This window comes from Pocillopora verrucosa, chromosome 5 (assembly GCF_036669915.1).
Source record: "Pocillopora verrucosa isolate sample1 chromosome 5, ASM3666991v2, whole genome shotgun sequence".
Classification (NCBI taxonomy): domain Eukaryota; kingdom Metazoa; phylum Cnidaria; class Anthozoa; order Scleractinia; family Pocilloporidae; genus Pocillopora; species Pocillopora verrucosa.
Window position 1 is genome coordinate 4,052,682 of NC_089316.1, and position 26,149 is coordinate 4,078,830.

Below are 26,149 nucleotides of genomic sequence, written 5' to 3' on the forward strand. Positions count from 1 at the left end.
AATTGATAGAGGGTGGTGTTCATTACCATGTATTCGATAATTACATTAAATCAAAGGGTGCATCCGGTAATGCTGTACTTTCGTGTGAGCTTTGATAGGGGGGCTCAAACAAATCTATGTAATCATTTCTTTTCTATCAGCCATGAATATAGCCTATTTTGTGCTTAACCAGAACTGTAAGTGAGCTCGTTCCATTTTCACGTTAAGTATTTTTTCTTTATTTTTGGAGACCGTGCCTTAATTCTTAGATTTGGGAGCTCTATGTAAACCCAGAGCCTGAAGGAGGGGGAGAGGGCATTGGTTAAATACTCATTAACACTAAAAAAGCAGGGGTGGGGGGGATTTCGCAATCTCTAGCGGGGAGGCTCCCCAAATTAAGAAGAATTTATCGGGTAATTATTATTGTGCTAGGTGAAAGTGGTGCTTCGAAGGATTGTGTTCGGAACCAATTCCAACGTTTCGATAAGTCCAGTGGAGGTTATCCTAAGGGTCGAGTAAATAAATATTGTCTGTCGACAACAATCCTTCGCAGGACTACCCCCATCCGGACGATCAGGCCACAAGATCACAAGTCAGTCCGTGTCACTGACACAGTGACTGAAGTAATGAGTTCAGGTACACATCAGTTGTTCATGTAAAGGTTGGGCGAAGCTAGTCATGATTTTTGGGAGCTAGAAAGACTCAACATTACAACCGTAGATTACTCGGTGAGGAGTCCTTTAGTTCACTGTTACTCAAATTCCTATCAAGAATCATTACAAATGTGTCTGGCACAAATAACAAATAGTCCTGGCTTACAGCCACTCCAGCTGGGTATAATTACTGAAGATTCCTTGGGGCAAGTCCTTCAGCTTGTTGTTGCTTAAGTGCCTATCAAGATAACGTTAGAACGTGTAATGTACATGCTGAGTACAACCGTTACGATAAGAATGACACCTGAACGTCTAATCTCTTCATTGTCAAAACTATAAGGAAATTTATAAAGAAAACAACTAATAAATGACTAATATCTTATCTTGAATCATAGATTACTCTTGTCACCCTAATGATCCATCACCGCCTGATATTTTGTCACTTTCTGAAGAGTAGGGATATTGAAAGTGATGATACTCTATTTGAGTGGAACGATAGCCCATCGCCGGGAACTTCATCGATAGTTTTCGTAGTTTCTTAGTTTCACTGTATCTATTTTTGATCTCTGGCTAGAGAGAATGTCTTTCCCCAAAACAAAATACATTGATCTGGCCAGGGCTTAAATCCGAACCTGTCAATCTGGAGTCAAACACTCTCACCAGTTGGTCACTGAACCTTGCAATGTTAAGAGCAGTGTTAGCAATTAGCCCATGCGGTGCTTCTTATGATTGGCGTTCTTTTACTTCCTTTGGTATTAAGCAACTGTTTTATGGTTCAAATCTCATTGATCGAATAATTTATTCCTTATCTTTAACCTTGGCATCAAGATAGTTACATTGATTTCTGGTCAGTTATTACACCAGTGAAAGTGAAAAAGTAGCACAAACTAAATTTGTCACAACGTCAACAGATAAACCAAACTGAACTGATAAGTTTTTTTATTATAGAACGTTTACAGCTCTGTGTGCTGCAACCTTTAATGAAATTGAGAGTTAAAACTTAAAATGAGTTTAGATTCTTCGTTAGCTTGGCTTGAGAACTAATTGCACTCTTTGATCAACCCGATAAAGGAAATCCTTCATTTCCCACTTTTTTATTAAACTACACGCTGAGTGTTAAATTCGCACGGTTTAGGACGTACGCGTTACTAGTTTTAAGAGAGGATCAAGTAAAGAGACTGAATCCCACATGTAAGCCTTATTCTTGAACTTATCTCTGTTAAATTATTTTAGGATCAAACCCTTCCTTGTAGATCCTAGGAGGATATAGCCAATCCAGCGTAGAAAATTGTGCACATTAAGAATTCCCACGACTCGACTACCTGTTATGGTACATTTTACGTTGTCCTGGGGTTATCCTAATCGATTTGAGTCTTGCCATAACATGAAAGTAATTCCTTTGAGAATAAGTTCTTCGATAGCATGAGAGGAATTCCTCTAAGAATAGGGCTTCTAGTGGAGAAGCAGGCCTTTGGGTCAATCTTTTCTTGGTATTTATAACTGTTTAATTACACTCACAATTTTGACATAGCAGGCGGAAATTTCCATGCAATTGAATTAAAGCTTTTTCCACTACAATTCACACTAACGATAGTTTGGTGGAAGACGTCACATTCGCAAGGGCCTGGGCACTCTAAAATGAGGCAAGAAATGATTGGCCGTTAAAATTCGTCAACAAAGACTTCAAATCTGTAAGACTTAAGTCAGCCGTTTTGGCAACGAAGAATATTTCACTTTGATAGAACATTACTGTAAAACCACAATTACCAAGATTAAACGAACACTTCAGAGTTACGATGTAAATTAACTGATCATGAGTCAAAGATGAAAACTGGATTGAAAACACGAACTACAGGTACACTCTATGCAGGCGCCAAAGTCGACAAACTGGTAAAGTAACTTCACTTGGAATAGAAACAAGTTTAAGCGTAGAAATGTGAATTTCCTTTGGTTATCATCATATACGCCTTCCCCCTTCACGAGATAACTATCATAAAAATAATTAACATTCAAACCTAAAAACAACATACAAATTAAATTAAAGGGATATGGAAAGATCACTTTTGAAAGGTCAAATAAGATTCAACCAACAAAGTAGCTTAAACGTTTTCGAGGTGGTTAGAATTTTGAGCAAATGAAAAAGTACAGGTTTAGATAATCCAATTATACAAAGTACTGATATACTTCAACAAAACAATAATACCTCACCTTCAATTCTGAGGCTGATGTTTCTTCTTAATACCTCTCCATCTCTTCTTACCTCGCAGCTGTAATTCACGTTGTCTTCTGAAGTTACTTGAAGCTGAAATGTTATGCTGGTACTATTTTGAACAGTGACACCATCTTTTCTCCATACAATGAATGGAGCTGGCGCACCTTTTACTGGGCACCACAGTTTAGAGGTTCTGCTCAAAAATACATACTGCGTATTTGTAGCTTGATCCAACGTAGGATTGACTATATTAGATTTCAAAGAAAAAAGGAAAGCAATTGTTGGAATTATTATGGTATATGTATGCAGAAAACCTTAGAAACAGTTTGGGAGGATAATTCGTATACATGCACATCAAAAAATATTCTAACTCTGACACAATTCAGTGTTCAGGCCAAAGTAACATACGGATTCTATTTGTATCCTTCCCCTTTCTTTGTCTCCGCCTGTCTTTCTGTGGATTTAAGGATACGGCAGACCTTCGAGTGCCAACTTTTTATTTTTTTATGTTTTAATTTTTTTTTTTTCATGTCAAACTATGCATTATTGATTTCACTATAATTTTCAAGAACATTTTGGTGAGATGCGGGCGAAAATCTCTGTTATCCGTCTGCGTTTAAAACTAGCATGTGAATGGAGAAAAATAAAAAGGAAAAAATAGTCCATAGGTGAAAGTAAAAAGAACCCTGGCTTTCAGCAAAAGAAATAAAGAAATTCGTCGCGGAATGGCGAAATAATCTCGCAAAGTGGATAAAACCTTGTAGTTTTGGAAATTTTCATTTCTTCGTCCTACGCTCGAGACCAGACGAAAAACATCTTTTTTCTACTTCTTTACCAAGCTCAAAACCTACCACTTCTCTTACTCTATTAACTAAAAGTCTACTTGTTTCTGGAATTTACAATAAGTAATAGATATATATCTATATGCATATATATAGGTATATAATGATTAATTGAAAGAAACATCATGCCTGTTTCATTGATGGATCTGGCGGTATAGAATACGTCGAAGTTATAGAGATCTGTCCGGATAAATTTCAACCACATGTATCGTCCACTGGATCTCACTAATCCAGTTCCGTAATCTCCACAGAATTCACCAAGAAGATTGGTTGACTGACTACTGCCATCACGAATTTCAAGATGATATCCCCATAGACATAGGCCTGGAATGTCGCTTCGTATTGTAAAGTTTAGTTCCACATAATTTCCCCGTGAAACTGAGATAAATTTTTTCCCGTCAAACTCCTGGACTCGTTTCCAATCTTGTGCACGTGCTTGCTTATCATACTCAATCAAACCTGCAATAACTGCAACGAGTCAATTAGTCTGGTTGCAACAAAAACAGTTGATAGTTATTATGAAGAAATTATAAATGATACATTAAGACCAAAAAAAAAGACAGTGGCTTGCAAAAAAGCTGAGCTCTGTCTTGCGAGCACAATTACTCCATTTATTGAATTTTAGACCATTAAACAAATCCTAAATAAAAATATACTTTACTTTATTTTATACTCCGCGCAGGAGAGAGTGAAGTAATACCACAAATCGACTTCTGCTCCAGCTGGGACAAAACGAATGACGATTTCAAACATTCGAGTTAAATTAAATCTTAAAAAAATCCATTTATTACCCCGCAGAGGTTATCCTAGCTTGACAGAAACAAAACAAACAAAAGCTAAATGAAGAAATAAGCACAGACATTGTGTGAAGTAACTAGCTCAATAACACAACATAAATTGTCGGTCAGGGCTAGGGCTCACCAAGCTTGGAGTATAGCCACTGCACCAAAGAGTCTCCAATTCCAAATGGAAAAAGTGCTAGCGATTTAGAATTAAGACCGTAAATCTAGTTTCCTTGTGAAAAAAAGTGTATCGAGGATAGAGAAAAGTTGGTTTATCACTGGTTTTCAAATACATTTCATTGGAACTATTTTATTGAATTTTAATTTGAGTTAATTTTGTTGAACTTGAAAGAGAGTGAAATCTCATAAAAATTAGTGCAGTAGCAAAATATGCAAGAGATCCTTATATCAACCTCAGATGAGACAATCTTGACGTCTTGGACAATTTGTAACAAAGAAAGCGCCCATTTCACATGCATAGTTTTTAAACCTAAAAGTTGCATGATACATTCTTTCAGCAGATGCCGTCTTCGTTCATCCTCTAACTCTTCAGTACCCTCCTTCGACGAATATCCCACTCTTTATCTCTGTTCCCTTCCCAGTGGCGCCCACCCCACCCATGGAGCCTCCCCTCCTTCATAATTAGAAAAAAAGAATGAGAAAGCTTAAAATTTTTAGATAATGGTTGTAAACAGCCAAGGCGCTTACAGAAAACAAGGATGAAACTCCACTTGGCCATTGAAGATACCAACACAATGTTGTGTGCCCTAGAAGTAAAGTTCATATGCTTAATTTTTCCTTATTCACTGTAAGCTTACATCAAGCCAACAGAGATTTGTAAACAAAATACATGTAGACACAATGAAATGCAATAATTGTATTCAAATAGAAAATTATGTTTATGTATGCTTTTATCTTCGACGAAATTGATCGACATTTTCTTTTCTATAGACCATTACTTCACCTGAGTTTTGGAAATCATAGAGCCAACTCTAGAAAAAGGTGTATTGAAAAGAAGCCGAATCTCTTGATCGGTCCATTACGTAGTTTGGGACCAAGATTGAAAACAACAAGATCATTTATTATACGGTTTATTCTGGATAGTCCATTAATGATGAATTTTGTTTTTCTCGACACCTATTTCCTGAAAAAAAACATGTTGATATGTTGAGAGAGTTAACTCTTTTTTAAATCTGAAATTGGGATAATGTACTTTGGTTACTGAGGCTGATGTCATCTAATATCAGCATAAAAAAATATTAATTCTTGGAACCCTTATGACTGATGGATGACTTTTCTGCATTCAGAATCTAAATAGAAATTGAATTCGAATGCTGTCTTTTTTTTAAGCTTTCAATATTTCATGGTAAAGGAGAAAAAAGTCCCTGCCTATGGTCAGCAAAAGCCAACAAGAAAGATTGATAAACCGGTTGTAAAATATTTTGTTGGACTAAGAATTCCAAAATAGGAACACGAAATAAAAAGAAAAAATAATTGAAAGAGTAGCTTTGTGAATATAAGTTTTTGTCTTGTTTTAACGCGTGGAGTGATATATGTATCTAAGGAAGCTGTAGGATTAGGCTTTGCATTGCATGCTGGGTTAAAGGTCGGCCATCATGAATAAACCTCGCGCTAGCTTGTGTTTAGTCGAAGTCTCCTTTCTTCTTCGTCTGATACTACAGAAGCCATATGTATTCACCATATAAGAAAGCAATTTTTATATTAACTTCATCTACATAGAGTAGGCAACTTTCGAATAAAAATAGCTGTTTCCCTTTTATTTTGATCATAGACAGGTAGTAATAATAATCCTTTATTCACTGTAATTACTAAAAATATTTACAAAATAATAATAAAATCCATAAAAATCGAAAAAAAACATGAAAATGTCACGCTTCGTTTACGTTTACTTCTTGAACTTTGAATAAGAAGATAATTAGAAAAAAGTAATAATAGTAATATGAGGAATATTAAAAAAGTTTTAATCCTAAAAAATCTTGGTAATTTGCTATCGATTCCAAAGCCCCTACTAATCCTGAATGTGAGGAATAGTAAAAGGTAGTAAAAGCTAGTTCCACTTTGATTCCTCATCACGATTCTTGTCTTTTTTTAAAAAAAATGACCTCAAATACACGTACGAAATTTTGTAGAGCGGATAATTATTCTTCTTTTCCTTCCTTAGCCAAAATATCTTGGAAAAGAGGTCATTCAAAGTATCTCGATAAGTTCATATTATCAGGTTTAAATTACGCAGTCCATCAGCATGCACCCGAAATGAATCAGTCTCTCAACTCTCGGTTACAGACTACTTAACAACCCAATAAAATAAGAAATAGGAATTCCAATGTGATCACTGAGCTTAGTTCGAATTCAGTTACGAGATGAATCATTGATAAACTTATTGCTAATTCATGGCGACCGATAAAAATATTCCATACTATATTTGGCGCTTTTCATCCTCTAAACATGAAATATAAAGGTGATTTTTATTCCTTTGGAAAAGCTGAACAAAATCTCGACCGTTGCGCAAAGTAAATATTATGTTCATGCATTTTTAATGTTAGGAAGAAAGAATGTACAAATTTTTTGGAATTTTCCTTCCTACAAAGAAAGTGCTTCTCTTTTCCCTTGTGGTGTTTTCCAACCTCTTCGGCAAGAATATTGATGACGCATTTAGAGTTTTGGAGGAAATAAATTGAAATCCTCGCGCTGGGAATAGTTATACTTTTATCCATCACTCAGCTGATAATTTTACAAGCTGCATGCTTTTTGTTTGTGCTCTGATGTCATTTGAATTTTTCATTTGATCGAGTTGATCGTTTTCCAAAATTCTCAACACTAATTTTCTTGACAATATAACGATGTTGGCAGAGGGAAATGAGATTTCGATGAATTGAATGAAGTGTTATCATGAATTGATTCAAGTTTTACTCATTTTGTTGTGTACTGGTTTTGACAGGGCGTAAAATGCACATCTCGAGCATAACTCACACATACTACGGTTAAAAACTGAAAGGAATCGAGTTGATTTTGTTGTGGAAAAATATTCTAGAGATATTAGAAACTATATTGTGGCAAAGCACGTAGCATATTCATCAACAGGATCGACATCTGTACTGACTGTGTACATGTAGTTATCTCCCAATAAAAAAAGGAAGGCTCGCCACCTTTAGATAAAAAGAGTTCTTAATAAAATAACGAGGTTCTTCATTGTTTGAAATTTATCTTAAATTCGAAAACCGTCGCTATTCGTTCTTTTTGGCAAGAAAATGGCTACTTTCCTTTAAACAAGAGATGTTTCAATGTCTATATAAATATTCTAGCCATATTTTGCATAGGTTATGGTGCGAACGTCGCGAGAAACTATTTAAAAGTGTTTTTTAATCTTTAGATGAAGAAAAGCCGCAGAAATGTTAGGTTTGCGATTTTGTGGTTTAACCGGTCTCGTTCTTCTCAAAGTAAATCTGCTTAATATCATCATATATTGAAGATAGAAGGAGAAATTGCGCTTTTATCACTCTACTGCATAACTGTGTAACTGACAACACATCATAAAAGAACTGACAGAAAAAAAGATCTGTATGCGTTGCGCGCTTTCTATATCACCTAAAAGACTAATTGATTCAGCAATTTTTCAGTTTCTCATCAGGACATAGATTTTTGAACAAGGCTTATGGAAAGACAAAATCGAAGAGTTGTAAACTTTTTTTTTTTTTTTATATCCGTTACTCTGTAAATATAACTGTTTATCGTTCACTAACTGACTTCTTCGTTTCTTTTTTCTCAGGTGTCATTTGACTTTCAAATTAACGTTTTACAATGAATATGTTTCCCTTTTAGTAAAATTCGCATCTCTATTGTAAAATACCATTACAAAACATACACTCTTGTTTATTATTTCGAGGATAATACTACTATTTGTGTTTTCCGAAGAATTTAGCCCCTTTTCTATGTCGATCAATCAGTCGATTAAAATGTTTAACTTTTTTCGTGTCCTTTGTTTCTCAAAAAAAGCGGAAAATTCACCTAACTATAACATAAAATCACAAAAATAGAGAAAACAAACTAAAATGATCGAATTACAGAACTTCAGAGGCTAGAATATTTTAGGATAAATACAGTGGTAACAAACAGAACAAAAATAATGTCATCGAAAGGATCGCCATGTGTCAATATCTAGGAAGCTTATTTCCTATGAACAAAAAAATTCTCTCTACTTTCAAATCTAACTTTTGTACCGTATAGTGAGCGAGAGAGATGAATTAAACTATTATGAAATAAGAACAGAAAGAAACGAAACACCTATGTTTAGTACCTGAATGCTGATTTCCCTTTACTCTGTAAGAATCTGATCGCGTTTATCCGCATAAGCAGAAGATAATTAATTCACACAGAGGTATAGGCTTTTACAGCTGTTTTCATTGTTGTTTTTAATAAATTGAGAGTTTTAGATAGACAAAAATTTCCATCGTGTCTACCTCAAAAGAGAACTGAAATAAGGTTTATTTGTTTTTTTTTCTTCTCCCTTTTCTTCTTTGAGCAGTTTTAATAACTAATTTATATAATGTTGCAATGAACTGAATAAACTGACTAAATTATATGACTAACGTGACTATTCATCGGCAACCAACGCTTTTATTATTTCAGAACAGTATTTGACTTTCAAATCCAAATTATGCCAAATCTTCTTTACGCTAAATATAGTTTTCTTCCTGAACACTGACTTACTTTTTTGAGCCGGGAATCCAAAACTACGGATCTCATCTCAAAGGCATTTTCATTCTCTTCTTTTATCAACTTCTCGAAAAGGAAAACTTATTTCCGCAGTATTATGTTCTCGGATTGAAAATGACATGTCAGTGGAAATCTCCGCTAGAGGGCAGCATTTTCAAGTTTCCACCATACGGACCTTCCCTTAGACGGTTAATAGCTTACCATTAGTTTCTCTTTTTTTCTCAGCTCGTGAGCGGGCGGAATTTTACAATTTTGTGATTTGATTGGTTCTAGGAGCGGGCAATCCCCCTTCTTCCCCCACCCCCACCCCCCTCTTCCACACACGCACACACACTCTCACGCTCGCAGCGGGTGATATCTGTCGGGTGATGAGCTGTGTCATATATAAATATAAGTTTTTTTCCGGCGTGACAGCGTGTTTAAAACCTTGCTCGTAGTTCACTTCTAGTAGGGTCCACCTTCATCAGGCAAATTACTTATCTATATTTTTACTCCTTCTTCTTCTAAAGCTAAACTTTGGGTAAGTCTATGAAAGTTTTTTCAATACAGGATTCCACATCAGAAACCGAAAGGATTCCACATCAGAAACCGAAAGAATTCAGTGAGCGAAAGCCGAATTAAACCGCCTCTTTTCTTGTATTAGTTATCTCATTTAACTTCAGTTATCCATTGGAATAGAGATAGGATGTATAAGCACCATTACGTCGTACAAACGAATAAATTCTTACAACTCCAACATAACCATTTGAACCTACTAACCGTGACTTTCCTTGTCATTTAGCGAGTAGCGTTACCATTGAATAATCGTCAATAGAGGCGGATAATACTTTACGATAAATTATTTGACTGGTTCTTAGAAATTATCGATTAAGAGCAATTTTTCGGTGTCTAAAGTAAGTGTGAAGAGTCGAAAAACAAGCCAAGTTCTCTTTGGGTTTGCTTCACTTTGCTCTGTGATTGGTCCAGAAAACTCGCACCATCCTGTCAACCAATCAGATCTTGTGGCGGTGGTCTCCTCTTTAACTCTCCAGACACCAGTATCTTGTTTACTCAGCATCCTCTGTTGTGACCTCCTTTTCGCTGCAGATTGATGGCAAAAAACTCGACTTACGAACACTAGAAGGAATGTAGTTCTTAACATAGGAAGGTAAGTAAAAGCTTGAAGTTGAGTTCAATCAAATTAATTCGAATTAATTTTGTAAAAGTTAGATGTTCAATTTAATTGCAAGAAAATCGCAGAACATCTGCTTCAACAAGTAGTTTTAAGCCGCAAGGTTTTTATCCCCGGTGAAAGTATGATTCGTGTAGGTCAACATTATCTATTTCATATAATTATGACCTGATTCCTTTACGGGAACGAATAACCTTTCAAAATTTGTCTCCCTCACATCATGTGGCTTCACAGCGCAATTGGTAGCAGTCCCCAACTATTATCTGGGAGGCCCGGGTTCGAATCTGATCGAAGTCGGAATTTTTTTAAGGGTTCTTTTCTGAGATCACTTTGATTGCAGCGGATTATCACTTCGTTACTTGTAAAGTCTTTTTGTATAAATTTTGCCCTTTTACTTTGTTTTTAAATTTGTTCTTTGGCCAGTTGGGGAGCAGGCACAGATGCATGGGGACCAAACAAAGATGTATGTAGTACCTCATGAATTTGGTAGTGATATCTGCTCATATTCTTAGCACCAAACAGCTGATAAAATAACCATGACATGTTGTCCTCAGAAGGTGAGGTCTGGAAAAGACTCTAAGATTCAGCGCATCTGCTAAGAAGAAGCCAACCATGAAGTTATCACAACGGCCGATCAGAACCGACGAAAGTTGAAGAAGCCAATAAGCGGGAAGTTGCGAATGACCAAACCACTTTTGGTTTTAATTTTGCCCATGATTGGTTCAGATAGTGGCTTGAGTTATCTGGACCAATCGCAAAGCGAAGTTATACGAAATAAGTGCAATCCCGGATTCCTTTTCCACACACAACTGAAATTGCTTGAATCTTTTTGCAGGGTTATGCCTCAGCTTGTCACTGTGACGGTCTTGTCGAGGTGGGTGGACTTCAGGGTATAATGCACCTAGTGAGTCAGAATCACCACCATCTGTACCCGTTCGACCCTAGCATCAGCAGGCATATTCACCATACTGTTCTCTCCAATCTGCTCCACGTATTTTTTCTACTAATAGCCACAATTTTTGTATCCTGCCTTTTCCTTTTTTCTTAAGTATTTGCATAGAAAACGTTTTATTTAGCAATAAAAATGGTGCATTAGTTCTTAATTGAGACGAATTCTTTATTGAAAGGGTCAAATTCAAAGTGGAATCAGGACTGGCATTCGGCTAGCACAGGGAGCCCAGGTATGGATGTCTGGTTGTAATCCAGTAAATAACATAATGAAGCCATAAGTTGATTATCCTCGTACTATTCTCTTGTTATTTCTGTTTTTCACGTTGCTATGTTCCCACCAGTGGCGTAGCATCATTTTTTCTGCATATTTACTTTATAAAATCAGTTGATAAAAAAAACTATCATGTAATACTACCCCTTCCGTCCCCCCCCTCTCCCCCCACAACGACGCAGAACCACAATTTTCTTAGAAATTACTCTCTTCATCCATCCGCTTCAATGCCTTTTTTTAATTGATGACAATTATTATTACTTCATTACAGATCAACATCAAATTAAAATCAGAGATGCCCGGACAAATAGATGGTGAAGCTTGGATGCAGCCTCCTGGTAATGTGATTGCACGGCCCATACTAACACAGGTATTAACGTAACGACGCTGTAAAAGATTACTTTTTAGGGAAAATGAAAGGCTTATGATTGGACTTTCATATCTCAGTGTTAAAAAAGCACATCCCGAAAAAATCAATTTCGTTTGAGCTTTTAACTTGAGAAACTTTTTTGTTTTTTTTTTTTTCTTTTGTCATAATTAACATCCAAGAATTCAATAAAACGTCTATAACCGGACGACTTTGGTTCGGAATTCTTTGAAGAATTAAGAAAATATTACTAGAACCCAAACGGCCATCGAACACTTCTCGAAATTTCATCGTAAGTTCACTTATTTTTTTCTTTAGGCACTGATGCTATCAAAGAGGAAGTTTTAAGTAAAAAACAAAAGAAGACCCAAAAGTTCGTCTCGCCCTCCTGCAAGCCCCAGTGCAACAAGAATTATTTCTTATGACGATTAAACACTTACCCCGGGCTTATGGCAGCTTAATTAGAAACCATACTGGATATTTTTTCCAGCTCTGAGTTATATTTAACTTGGTAATCTTGTAACGTTACATCTAGTTAAGTATTGCTTTAGCCGAGAAAATGTAATTCGAAATTGTAAAGGATATTATTGTCATTTGTATCGCTTTGAGTATATGTATTGTAAACAGTGCAGACTAAAATTCCATATTTATAGTGCGTTAAATTGAACCAATTGTGAAATTCTACCAGCACGAAATGCATGCTGGTTGAGCGATCACATGAACATCACGTGCTCGTCATATAGGCTGAAACAAGGAGAGCGGCTCAGTCCTCACCATTCGAACCTCTTCAGTATACATTACCATTCGTGCTATTGGAGTCAATTTCTATCACCGGCCATGATTTGTTTATCGAAGTGGAATAAAATGATTCTGGACTAGTCTCGGCCACATTCTGTCTTTCCCCGTTCCGCCCGTAAATGCGCAAAGGCGTTGTAGTCGACGCTACGCGCTAACGAACCAAACTCGTAACCTGGTATTCCATAGTCGTATGTAGGAAAAAAGGGTGGCGCGAGATTTCTAGACGAATCACAGTTTATTAAAGATTTCATGCTTAAGAAAAAGTGGGAAGAGTACGATTAACTAACGCAATTTCAGATAGGAATGAAAACACTTGAGAGTCGAAGATACGCGTACTCTGGTGTTCCACAATCGTATATTAAAGGTGCAAACTAAAATGTTGAAATCTCTGTCTGGAGGTGGAGTTCAAAGCTTAGCTTGTCCCATCAATGGAGTTTTTTCAGAAGACACCGATGAATTTGAAGATAATATAAGTTCGAGTATATTTCAAATTAATATTGTATTTGTAATTATATGTAAAAAGTGGTTTAACTGCAGAAGTATTCATTAACAAGCTAATATGCATGAATGCCTTCTATTGATTTACCTTTTCTCCATATGTTTCATTTTTAAAATGATCAGTTGATGTAGATGTGTTCCGAGTGAATTAAATTTGAGAGAGAACCTACTTGTGGCTTTTTTTTTTCTGGTCACAAAAGGCATAGCTGGTGATAGGTCCTCGGTAAGAGGAGAGAAGAAGAAAAGAGAGCGAGCAATAGTCGATGAGGTTCTTGGAAGGCATGACACTTTCCTTCATCCTAATTAGATTTTTCTCTCACTTACCCCACGTTTATGCTCGTCCTCACTGTGTCAGGCTTCCAGAGGCAAGGTTAGCTGTGTAGCACGAGGAAGAGTGTAGAATGGAAGGGAAGATTTTCCGGTTTGCTTCTAGTGAGTTGTACAGACGTTAAGTTATTTAAGTTTAGTTAGTTTTACTCAGTTTTTTGGCTCGATTTACTCAGGTTTAGCTGAAGGTCTCTTTCAAGTTTGGTCATTATAACTGTGTAGCTCTACATGTTACACCTTCGAGTCCTTCACTGGAAATGTAAATTTGGAGTGTAAATTCTATTCCCCTAGTAAATTAAACCGAAATGGCAAATTATTGAGTTTCTTAAGTTATCTCAGCGGTTGACAAGAAGGAAATATCACAAGCAGTCACTAAGGACAAAAATTCATGAAGAGTCAACACCCTAAAAGGCAGAACAAAGGGTGGTCCGAGATTTCTAAACCAATCACAGTGCAGTAAAGATTTCATATCTGAGGGTTTTTTAATACTAACCGTCACTCCCACCCACCCTTGGTGGAAGTCTTTGGATAGAAAATGAAAAGCTTAAAAATGTTTCCTAACCTCCCGGAAATATATATTTGTTACGCATTATTTTACATGTGGGGGGGGGGGGGGGGTAACCAAAACCCCTCAAGAGAGTCGAGTCAAGGAGATACATTATGGTTTCAAAACAAAACGGCTCAGTTTTTGGGAAAAACTCAAACTGAATAATTCATTAAAAACAAAAAGTTCAACATTATGAGAGATACAGAAAGCAATTTTGTATCAGTTTACTTGTCACAGGTCATTGTGGCACAAAATCCGCACTGTGGATGAAGCTGAAGCGTGACTTAGAAACCTTGATAGGGTAAACTGAGAACGGACTCATGTGTAAGGTCTTAAAGATGTTTTATTGAAGTCTTCGTTAACGTTTTAAAGTAGATCTTGAACCCTGTTCGTAACTCTGTGTGACTTCCCTCAAAAAGCCACTGACACATTCAAGTTTTTCTTACTGTAGAAGCCATGTTGATGATCCCGTTTTAACAAAGATAGAAAAGAATACCACGTACTAAAATGAACTAGAATTCTCGTTGTGAGTTAAAAAATCTAGAAATGGGCTACAAAATTAGATTCATAAACACTACTAAATATCTAAGTTAGCGGTATTCTAAGACCTTTTTTTTTTTTCCTTTTTTTTGATTTTCAAGTTAATGTTAATAATATTGACGAATTATGTAAACAAGCAGGCTTCAGCCATGACAGAGGTCACTAATGCTCGCAAACGAGTTATAAAAACTCTAAGACATGACCTATTTAAAACATTTTCATTCTATAAAAACCTCTAAAAAACGAATTCTGACCTTGTTTATTTCCCTCTAACAATTCTAAACTCAGTTTGCATGCAAAGCACTTACAAGCTTGTTGTGGAAGTGAATTATTCAAATTGTTGTCGTACCAATTAACATCCTATATCTGACTTGTTACTCGTTACCACAACATCTTTCTCATTTCTTTTTAAGGAATTTGCGTTCATAAAGAACGTAGTAACATAGCGAAAATAGACGTCACTCTACCTTTTAGTTGTCATTTTGCTCGCATACGAGTTATAAGAATTCTAGAAATGAGCTACTTAGGTCTTTCAATATATTGTAAATCTCTAATGCGTGACGTCTTATCCAGTAACTGTTTCTCTTTTTTTGTGTGACATTTTTACCTTTTTCCTTTAACTTGAGATACTAAGGAAATTAGGCAACTCGACACGTACTCTGAATACTCGCTGGACGAGTTGTGGTAATGTTCGAACTATTCAGATTATTGTTTTACCGCCTAATGTCTACTAACTCTGCTACTAGAAATGAGCCATCTAAATAGTTGTTATACAGATAAATCTCTGATAATTCTTATTCAAGACCCTTAGTGTTCTATTATTATCACATCGTTTGCTCTTTTCTATATTAGGAACTCTAAAAGAAAGTTCTTTAGGGACATCAATTCCCCTCTAAACTACGAGTAAACTCCAAATAAACCTAACAATTTCCATGGAAATGAACTTACACATTACTTTTAAAACCAGAGAGGCATTCCTAATCAAAACATTTACTCAGCTATATTGTAATTAATGATGGAAAGATCAGCATGCAGAATAGAATACCTTATCACACTAGGAGCATAGCCAGCTTTTCGACTTGTCGTGGGCCTATACTCTAAGAAAGTTCAATTTTTGTTTCAAAATTTGCACGAGTGATGTGATAAGGGTTAAGAGGTACAGGACTCTAGGCTGGCTACACCCCTGGTACTGTTGTGTTCCGTTTGAGCCATCCGACTTAACTGCGGTGTAGCAATCATGGTCTTTAGAAATACGCTAAAACTAACAGGCTAAAAGTGTCAGGTAGATGTACATGTTACAAAAAGAAACAAACAAGCAAACTAAAAACGGTCAAAACAAAACAAAAGGAAGATGGACTGATAGATAGAGTGCAAGGTATACAATGATTAGCTCGGACAACAAAGTTGCTAAGTATTGTTAACATTAGATCTAAGAAAAAGAAATTAGACGCCCACTCAGATATAGCGCAATATGTTCCACTCCAACTATATCTTGTTACCATACAATGACAAGTTCAGAAAGCAAAGTTACTGAGTATTGATAACATTAAATCTAAGAAAAAGAAATTAAAGACTAAGATGTTACCATAGACGGTATGTATTGATTACGAGAATTATTTTTCTCCTTTTCCTTGAAATAATTTAGTTTTTCTCTAGCCCTCGCGGTCTCCATACTAATGGCAATGTATTTGGCTCTTGGAAACTGTCAGAGGCAAAAGAAAAAAGCACGCTTATCAATGAACGCAAAATTAACTTATCGATTAGTTGTTTGTTTGATCTATGGACCCGAAATTCAGTCAGTCAAGCGTTGAATGTTTGCATGTCTGTATTGAAGTGTTTTGCAGCCATAATCTGATTCAGTAAGTTATAACCATGCCCACTGGCCAGGTGGAGAGTCCAGCAGACAGTCGGGCAGACAATCAGCCCATCTGTCAGTCAGCCCGTGGTCATAGCTCAGGTAGTCAATTCAATTTGACGGCTTACCGGCCAGTTGCACAGATAGTCAGGTGACCAGACTGTCAATCAGGAAGCTGGTCAGTGCATTAAGGACAGATGGCAAGAATATACAAGCATAACCAAAGAGAGCACTCATCATTGCAGCGTATTAGCCACCCAGAAGTTTCTTTTTTTTTGAAGTTATACTTTTTCAAATCATAATCAAGCAGAGAAAAAATTGATTAGTTTGAAAATGTTTTGGTAGCCTTACTGCCAACAATGAATGGGCTGCCTGAAAAAAGTTGCAAGTGACTTTGAAAAAGACAAGCAGTATATTATAGCTACAACAAATCAGACTTCGTCTTCTTCATCTCCAATAACTTCAACCATTACAGTTGCAGTGAAATCTCTAATTTGAAACTGGTTTGAGTTAGCCAAGGAGTAAAAAAATTTAGGATAGAGTTACGCTTTGTGAATGGCATCAAAAAAGTCACTTTTGATTCAGAATATAGATCGGGTTCAACAAACTGATAGTTTAAGTAATCATGAGTCAACTATACATGCATACACACCGTAACGCATCACTCTAAATCTCAAATATTACACTTATTCTGATTGGATACATGTAACAAAAAAAAACTACCTTCTTTAGAGGGATTTGTTTTCCGTACCCCTTTAGTCAGCGGTATTCAGTATTAAAGCAGACGTAATAACCATTTACCTTGAAAATACTAAAGCGGCCTGGTATCAAACACGTCTTCTTCCCCTGGACGGAACACGAAAAGAGATAGAAATGCAACGCGCTCATTTTTTCTCAAGCGATGCAGTACTAAATTGCACAAGTACAGAAAACAGAGCTGCCACTTATTACAGCTCATTTAATTTTGCTTGCTTGTGTTGAAGTGTTTTGAAACCTGAGGTACACAACATCAAAGTCACTATTTCCATTCAATGAGTTGTGGTAAGTGGCGGTTCTGTTTTCTGTATCTGGGCAAATTATTTCTGTATCGCTTAAAAAACAAACAAACAAACATGTAAAACGGCTCAATAAATTCAAAAATGTTGGATTTTAGCATTGTATAAAAAGTTATGGCTCTTCGTTACGAGGAGGTATAATAATACTCAAGTGATGTGTTTTTTTCCTCAATGTAATCAACTCCCGATGTGAATCGCGACCCTTCCACAGAGCACTTCAAGTGATCTTCAGCCAATTGAGTGGACTGATTATGCGTCACCTTATAAAGCATGTGTGGGCCAATCTGAGTATATCTCTTCTGATTTATAAAAATTGTTACCTTCCTCTACGACATCCATGTCAGGCTCATGCATCTCCTCTCCTTCATCAGCTTTTCTAGCTTCTTTAAAAAAAGATTTATTTGATACAATGTAAGTTAGTATACAGTCATTAAATTTTGTTTTTGTACTTAGGAATTAAAATCATAGATGTTTCACCAATTTCAACACTAGAATTTTTCCAGTGACTACCAAGGGAAAACAGATATTTTAATTACTCATAAAATGCCTTACTTTCTTGAGTGACCAATCAAAAACCATTATCTCCTTTACCTTTGTTACTGGGTACTGAAATCTCTTCAATTTCCACCTGCTCCTCAGATTCAACAGCTGTGTGAAATCAGATTCATTGTTAAAATTCATAAGGTTAGACAACGCAGCCCATTGCCCGCTATCAAGCAATTTACACTGTACGCTGGAATAAATGAGACCCATGTGGGACAAATGTTCAGTTCCTAAAAAGCAATTCATTGTTTTTACCTTCCTCAATTGTCTTTTTAGGTTCACGCTTAATTCCTCCTGCTTCACCTGCACACAAATATTAAAGATAACTTGACATTATAGAAAGTAAAGTATTGTGTTCACTGAAATCCGCAACAATCGCCTCATTCTTCGACTATTATCAGAAGCTATAAGTAACACTGAAGATGAGTGTCCATCATTAAAAAGGTTCTTGTAAGTAGCTTAACCTTCGATCACTTCTGATAATTTTTTTAAAACCTTTCATGGGGTTAATTGCAATTGGAACTAGTGGTTCCTTAAAACTGGGCGATTCTCAACATCAAAAACTTCTGTTAGTCTGTAGAGACACTCCTACTTACAGAAAATGTCAACTATTACCTTCTCTTTGTGTTCTTCGTCGATACTGGCTCTCGCGATGATGAACAGTGATTGCATTAAAGAATACCATCCATTTAAATAAACCGCGAGTTATTCCGGAAAGGCTCAAACGTTAATAACGCAAATATGTCTTAAGTCTTTGACAACAGCAGACTTTCCGACAGGACTTTTTTGATTGCATAGACCCGTTAGGTTTAGTAACTGAGGAAGGGTTTTGTGCCTTACGGGAAATAGTGGCCAAAAAGCTGCTCTCGTTATTTTTTTCATGAGACAGACTTAGAATCTGTGATTTGATTGGTGATTACGTGTTAATATGATAACCCTAAACTTATTGGTTTGACATACAAAACCATGCAATCAAGTATACCAAGTGCGCCAGCTTGTTAGCACCAGCCACCTTCCGCTGTTTTGTAGAGTTATGACATTTCTTGAAAAAAAATGAAAATTGAAAAGGTGTTTACCTTCCACAGTCTTTGTAGAGGCTGGTCTGATGTCAAAATCATCCTCATAATCTGTTTTAAGGAACAAGTATAGTAAAACATGACATAATGCTCATGGTTCATGTTTTATTCTGAAATAAATTTCATTACAAATGTATTTTACGTACGTTAGATTTTCATATATTTATTCAAGTATTCATTGATTGATCAAATATCACTGAGTTACAAAGCTCAAATTTGAATCTGCAAGTTAATTAGTGCGCATGAAAATGGTAGCCGGAATAATACCTCTGCCAAAGACAGTCAGTTAAGACGCATTACCTTTCTTCATTTTGGCGATTCTTATGATCGGTTGTAAGGTGCAATATGCAGTTGAAGTCACCTTGTATAACTGTGATTTTTGCAGTACTTCTTTTGTAAATAGAGCGGTTGTCTATGCCTTCTTTTGATATTTCTTTCATAAATAATTTTTACCTGAGGAAGATGGATTCGTATCCCCCTCACAGGCTTGTTCAATCTCTGCCAACAGAGAAAGGAGTTATCTTTAAGTTATTTTTCATATAATATAACTGAAAACTGGAAACAATGAATAATCATTGTCAATATATACGTATCATTCATTTACTACAATCACATCATATGGGGGACGATGGTATCTTCCTTCCATACTGGAATACTACATACTTTGGCACATTACAGTTTACTAATGTAAAGGAATGGTGATATCATGAGTGGAGGTGTTAAAAGTGCATAAGGCAATTTATCACCAGAATATCTGGAAGTAACTTATCAATCAAAATTAATCCAACCTAGTTTCATTACATTTGTGTCATACGAGAAACCCTTCCTTGATCTCTCCTTTCTCGAAGTGCACCTACAGCAACTATCAGAGCAGAAAAAGAATACTGTGGTTTCTAGGCATCTTATTTGAAAGAGCTCATATTTGATAGATTAGAGAGTTGAATTACAAAGTCAATTACAACATTGTCTTTGGCATAAAAAATTCTACATTTATTTACTGACCTGGTTGGGGAGCAGGCAATTCAGGGGCTTCCACTTCTGGGATTTCGATCTGTGCTATTAACTGTATTTCAATCTGTTCCCCTTGGGGGGGAGAAAATGAAAAAAAAAAGGAATTAAGTACAGAAAAGAGAAAGGAAAGAAAAGTATCGCACATAGAACCCTACAGAGGTGTAGAGAAGATATGTGATTAGATTGAGAAGCACTATATATTACCCTCCTCGACGTTAGCATGTTCATCCCCATTTCCAATGTGTGCCTGCTGATCATTTTCTACTTCTTTGATGTAAAAAGGAACACCAATAAAAAATTAATGGTCATTGTAAGGTTTATCCAAAGGGAAAAAAAAAACGCTCAGACAAAAACAATTCAGAATGGATCGTCATCTAATAATTTCAGACAGAAGTATAGTGATTCATATTTTTAGAATTGTTTGTAGAATGAGGTTTTGCTAGCACCTTATTTTAAAAATTTGTCGCAAACGGCACCTATTGGTCTCAATGTTCCTGATGGTTAGTATCTCTAAAGCTGTGTATTAAAGAAAATCGAACTGAAATCATGATTTCTAAACGTGTCGTTGCCTTTATTACACTTGATGATTTATTACATTCATCCCCTCTCTACTTAGAATCATTCTGGTTTTCTCCTCTACGTCTGCTACAACTTTACATATTGCCAGTTGCACCTTTGTGGTTTCAATAATTTGCTCAGTTTCTTTTTCGAAAAAATTAGAAAATACATGAGTTTTCTACGATTTCATACCAGTTCCATCCTCTCCCCCTTGAAAGCCTTATGAGTAAAAATGACATATGTCACTTAAAGAAAACTGGGTTGCTAATACTCAATTTGGTGAAACTTAAAGTTTGTTCATTTCAAGGTTTGGAATACAATTATTGTTATCATGGTATTTTTCAATGGAGCTTAAAACTGTACCTTCTTGATTTTGTCCTCTGCTGAAAATAGATCGAACATTGGACCACAGCTTCCTCAGTTTTGCTTTCAACACAGGCTGAACCTAGACATTCAAAACATATTGAATAGTTTTCGTAAAGACTTTCAAGTAACGTATTTAGAAGTCATGTTGGTCTCTATGGTTAAAGTTAACGGTGGAGAAGCTAAAAAAATCTGTCCGATCATTTACTTTTTCATGCTTGTTTTGTATGTCAATCGTTACAATTACAAAATTAAGTTGCCAGCCTGCTCTGACACGAAACCAAATTTGAACATAACGGTAGGTGCTATTCCAAAGTAACCAAAAAAAAAACGTTACCTGTGGAGTAGAAAGCGTATACAGCAATGGGTTGATAGCTGAATTGATCGGCAGAGCGAACACTGCAATCCACACTGCCAGATCACCAGGAGGATCAAATGTTTTCTCGACGTGGGACCGGATGCCGATAGCAATGATTGGCATCCAACACAAGAAATCGGTCAGAATAATGAAGAAGACTCTTTTGGCAAGTGCTCTTTCTCTTTTAGCTTGTGCACTTTGTGCTCTTGCTCGTATTTCACGAACAGTTCCATGTGCACCAAGCCGTCTGCTTGACGACCATGATTTCCACAAGATGGCAACGTAAGCAACCGTGATGAAGATGAATAGGGAAAAATTCAAAACGATAAAAATGGAAGTGGAGTATTCCCAGCCTTCTTGTAATTCAGGGGAAAGCTGCAGGGGCAGGCACACTACATTATTGCCATAGTACCACTCGCTGAAATAGTGCATTCCAGACAAGGGAAGGAATGCCATAACGCCTCCCACCAGCCAGATAACTACGCACATTAGACAGGTCTGCCTTGGGGTAATTTTTGCAAAGGTGTAAGGAAACACGATGTTCTTGAGTCTGTCCAATGCGATCAGAGAAATCATCATCACTGACACTTCACTTGAAAAGACAGACATGGCACCATTGAAATGGCAAAACCAACTGGTGCGCCACTCATAGTCATGCAGGTAGTATTCCCCTGACCATTGCAGGTCTTTTATGCCAATAATGATAAGGTATATCCCCATGATGCCGTCAGATACACCCAGATTCACCAACATGATAGACTGGACCACATTGTTATCAGGGTAGAAATACTGCCACCCAACTACGAATAAAGACCCTAGCAACGAGAGAAGACCGACAATCCAAAGAGTTCTCCTTGGAGCATGGTGGCGGAACATGGAGTGGCAGCTTGCGAAATTGTCATTGAAGGAGTATTCGCAATCAGCATCCTGCCTGAAAAGATCGAGATGGCAGCACATCAGGTTGGTGTCCAATGTTCTAGAATTCGAAAAAAGAAGAAAAAAAAGAAGAAATAACACTATTATTGCATCGTTGAAATCCCTTAATGATCATTAATTGATTAATAACATAGACTATTATTAAAATAATTGTTTGAAGGGGCGAGTGAAGGAAAGGATCGTCATGGAATCTTACACTCTGATGATGTGCGTCAAATGCTTGAAAAAGCCTTTGGGGAGCTCGGCCATCAGGTTGTAATGCATGAACCTGTGATTTAAAATAATCATAATGTGAATTTTAAGTTGGTTTATATTATAAATAACCTAAAAAGGCGAATTTCAATAATAAGATTCATTAAGTTAATGTTAATGTTCAAATTGACTGTCCAAATAGACAAAATCAGGAACCTAGCTGAGGATCTTCAGTACGGACCTTAGCTTGATGTTTTCTCAAAGATTCTTTCAAAAGTAGTCATTTAGCCTTAGATAAGTCTGGTCTTGCTTTCTTGGAAATTTTTGATGGCTACTGATTTTATGGACGTGGCAGCCCATTCGGTTGAGGTCTTTCGCTGTACAAAAGCCTCTTTCCGGACTCTTCCAGGGAAAAATTCCTTTAGTATATTTATGTTATTTTCCAAAATTACTTTGCACAAGTCTTTTCTTTGACAAAACGAAATCAAAATAATGTTATCTGATTTCAATATATGCAACTAAGTTTAGTTGCCTAGATAAACATCTGTCGTTTGCAGTAAACTTACAACACTCGCAATTCGTGGGCATAGTTGAAAGTCGTGCTGGTAACGTTTTGTATCCTATTGCCGAAGATATTCCTGAAACGAAGAACTTAACTATTTACAACTAACACCAAAACGGGGACTTGCAGCAGTCACATTCCTCATTCTAATAAATTCTCATGGAATTTCAGTTAAGACTACATAGATCTCCACAATGTTTGTTTCCGCTTTTTCATAATATCCACCTAGGTGCACAAAAAGTATGTTATATAAAGGCACATTTTTAGTGCAATATAAATTTAAAAAACGTTGCTTTGTTGAGGAAGATAACTGGCACCACCTCTGTTCTACATCGCGGTAAATTTGTAGACAAAAATCTCAGGTTTTGAACGCTGATATCATATTCATTCTATCACTTCAAATATTCTGGAATGTTTTGTATGTGATTAACTGTACTTACAGAGATCTGAGCTTTTTAGCGCCCTTGAAAATTTTATCAGGCAGAGCCTCGATTTTGTTCTCCGAGAGATATCTTAAACAAAGGAAACAGACAAGGAAATAAATATTAAAGTACAGTAACATAATATGATTGGGTAAGGCAAATTTTATTTGAGCAATGACGGAGTTAACAGTAAAATAATATTACTGTATACGGTTTGAGATTCAGGTCATTATGGAAAATGGTTTAAACTCTAAATGCACTTACAAATCTAATAGCTCCACCAAGCCCTGGAACTGATCTTCATGAAGCTTCTCAATTTTGTTGTACTCCAGTTTCCTGGAGAAAGCATGATGGGAATTTTAGACTGAAATATGCTCATGTGGTAGCGATATCTTTAGCTCCACTTTTTTTTAAAGTAAAATCTGTGGTTAAGGCAGGGAATGGCAACGTTTTCCAGTAAAATAGCTCCCAATCTTTATATCGTAATGATCAAAGAACACACTAGACATATTTATGATGATCTCAAGATTAAGCGCGAAACTCTCAAGTTCACTCTCTGTTACAAATTATAAAATTAGTGCTGTAGTGTATTGCGTTACCTAAGCGTTACTATAGTCACGCTATATCCTGTAAAACACGATCGGTACATGATTGTAAAAGTACATTCCTGTGTAAAAGTAGTATTACTGATTCCTAGTATTGTATTGTGAATATAGCTTGTTGATTCTTTAATAAAATTCAGTTGAGCAATAGCAATGAAAGGAGTAACTTGACTGAGTCTAGACGACACAACATACTGGCGACGAGGATTAAAAGCCAATAACGCACAACTTCAAAATCGCCGATATCGTATTTTGCGCAAACATGAAGCCAGCAAAGTTAGATTCTCAATTTCACCCGGCTAAGCATGTTATCATTCAGTCCCAGGGTAGAGACACTTTTACCTTGGTCAACGCAGCAACTGGTACCACTCTTATTCGAAATGCAAAATACTTGAAGCGCGCACCCACAAATGAGAATAAAGAAATCGTAGATACTAGCAACGACGAACAAAGTAATGGGTCTAGTAGTTCTAGTGATTCAGCGAATGTTGAATCTAGTGAGACCATTCACAAACATTCTGATGCTTGTATGGAAAGTGATCATTCCGATGATCAAGCCTCTCAGAATAAAGGCAATGTCACGAGTAGGTCCGGACGTGTAGTGAAGTCTACACAAGATAACGAGAACTTCGTATATTATTAGCTGATTAAAATAGTTTAAAATGATTATCTTTAATTAACTTTGAAATAGAAACCTTTGAACTTTGTCCGGGAAGGATGTAGTGTATTGCGTTACCTAAGCGTTACTATAGTCACGCTATATCCTGTAAGACACGATCGGTACATGATTGTAAAAGTACATTCCTATGTAAGAGTAGTATTACTGATTCCTAGTATTGTATTGTGAATATAGCTTGTTGATTCTTTAATAAAATTCAGTTGAACAATAGCAATGAAAGGAGTAACTTGACTGAGTCTAGACGACACAACAAGTGCCAGGGTAGTTTGATCTGGCAATATAACAAATTCTGAGATATTGTCAACTCGAATAAAAAGGAAACTAAAAAACCTTTGCCTTCAAGGAGTAAATTACAATGTAAGTTGTCTTTTACTAAGAAGCTATTATAGTCACCAAGTGCTGTTATTTTCAAGAAAATCCTTTAAAACAATTTTTAATATTTTGGGTCGATATCAATCTTACTTACAGAAATTTTACCGCTACAATGTTTCTGAAAGCATACGCTGGCAGATTTTCAAGTTCATTGTTTGATAAATCCCTGAAAACAATTATTACACAGTTACAAAGATTTCGCTTATGTTAGAGCTACCAACTGAAATCTGGGAATCGTTAAGGTTGCTATTTAAACAGAAGCTATTAAATTCTTACACCACAAAGTAACTTAACATTACTAACCAAAGCACAAGAAATACATAAGATAGCATCGTCTACTTCAATTAAGATTTCCAAATACGAGCTGGAAAACTTCACGATGTTTCAACTATGATGGCTGTGCTTTTAAAAAAATATATTTTAAGAACGATCATTTGGTTCTGTCCAATTATCTCCTTGGTTAAATAGCTAACTCACTTACAGATATGTCAGCTTGGAAAGGCTGTTAAAAAGTCCGTCTGGTAGACTCTTCAACTTGTTATTTGACAGATAGCTGATAGGAATGACGAAACAAGAAAATGCATTTTCATTAAGTCTGCAAACTGAAATTTATAGGTAAAAATACATGAAGATTCTGGTCATCAGAAACAACCAAAGAACAAAGAGCAGTACGTAGTGATACACATGCAATGTTTTGTCTTATAGTACAGAGAATATTCAAGATTCACTTCATTCATTTAGTTCGGTCAATATTATGACGAAAAGCAATTGAAGGCCGCTGAAAACTTGAGATCTGCGTGCATACTGAATTCTTTTCCCCAACACTGGCAATGGCTGCCTCTCTTGGATCAATAATGAAATCATTAAGCTCGTAATCTAAGAGAGAAAGATAA

The 26,149-nt window shown here is 36.3% G+C and overlaps 1 protein-coding gene across 1 annotated transcript; it reads right to left on the reverse strand.

The window, feature by feature from the left end:
- Positions 1-17,338: 17,338 nt before the first annotated feature.
- Positions 17,339-24,252, reverse strand: LOC136281156 (G-protein coupled receptor GRL101-like). The gene is made up of 15 exons (XM_066167382.1): positions 24,203-24,252; positions 23,868-23,939; positions 23,622-23,693; positions 22,624-22,695; positions 21,471-22,467; positions 21,134-21,215; positions 20,963-20,989; positions 20,417-20,479; positions 20,204-20,284; positions 19,655-19,699; positions 19,202-19,252; positions 18,381-18,428; positions 18,174-18,230; positions 17,903-17,965; positions 17,339-17,373 (listed from the first exon to the last, which is right to left on the reverse strand). Exons 1-15 carry the CDS (start codon positions 24,250-24,252, stop codon positions 17,339-17,341), a joined length of 1,815 nt encoding a protein of 604 aa, XP_066023479.1.
- Positions 24,253-26,149: the final 1,897 nt, after the last annotated feature.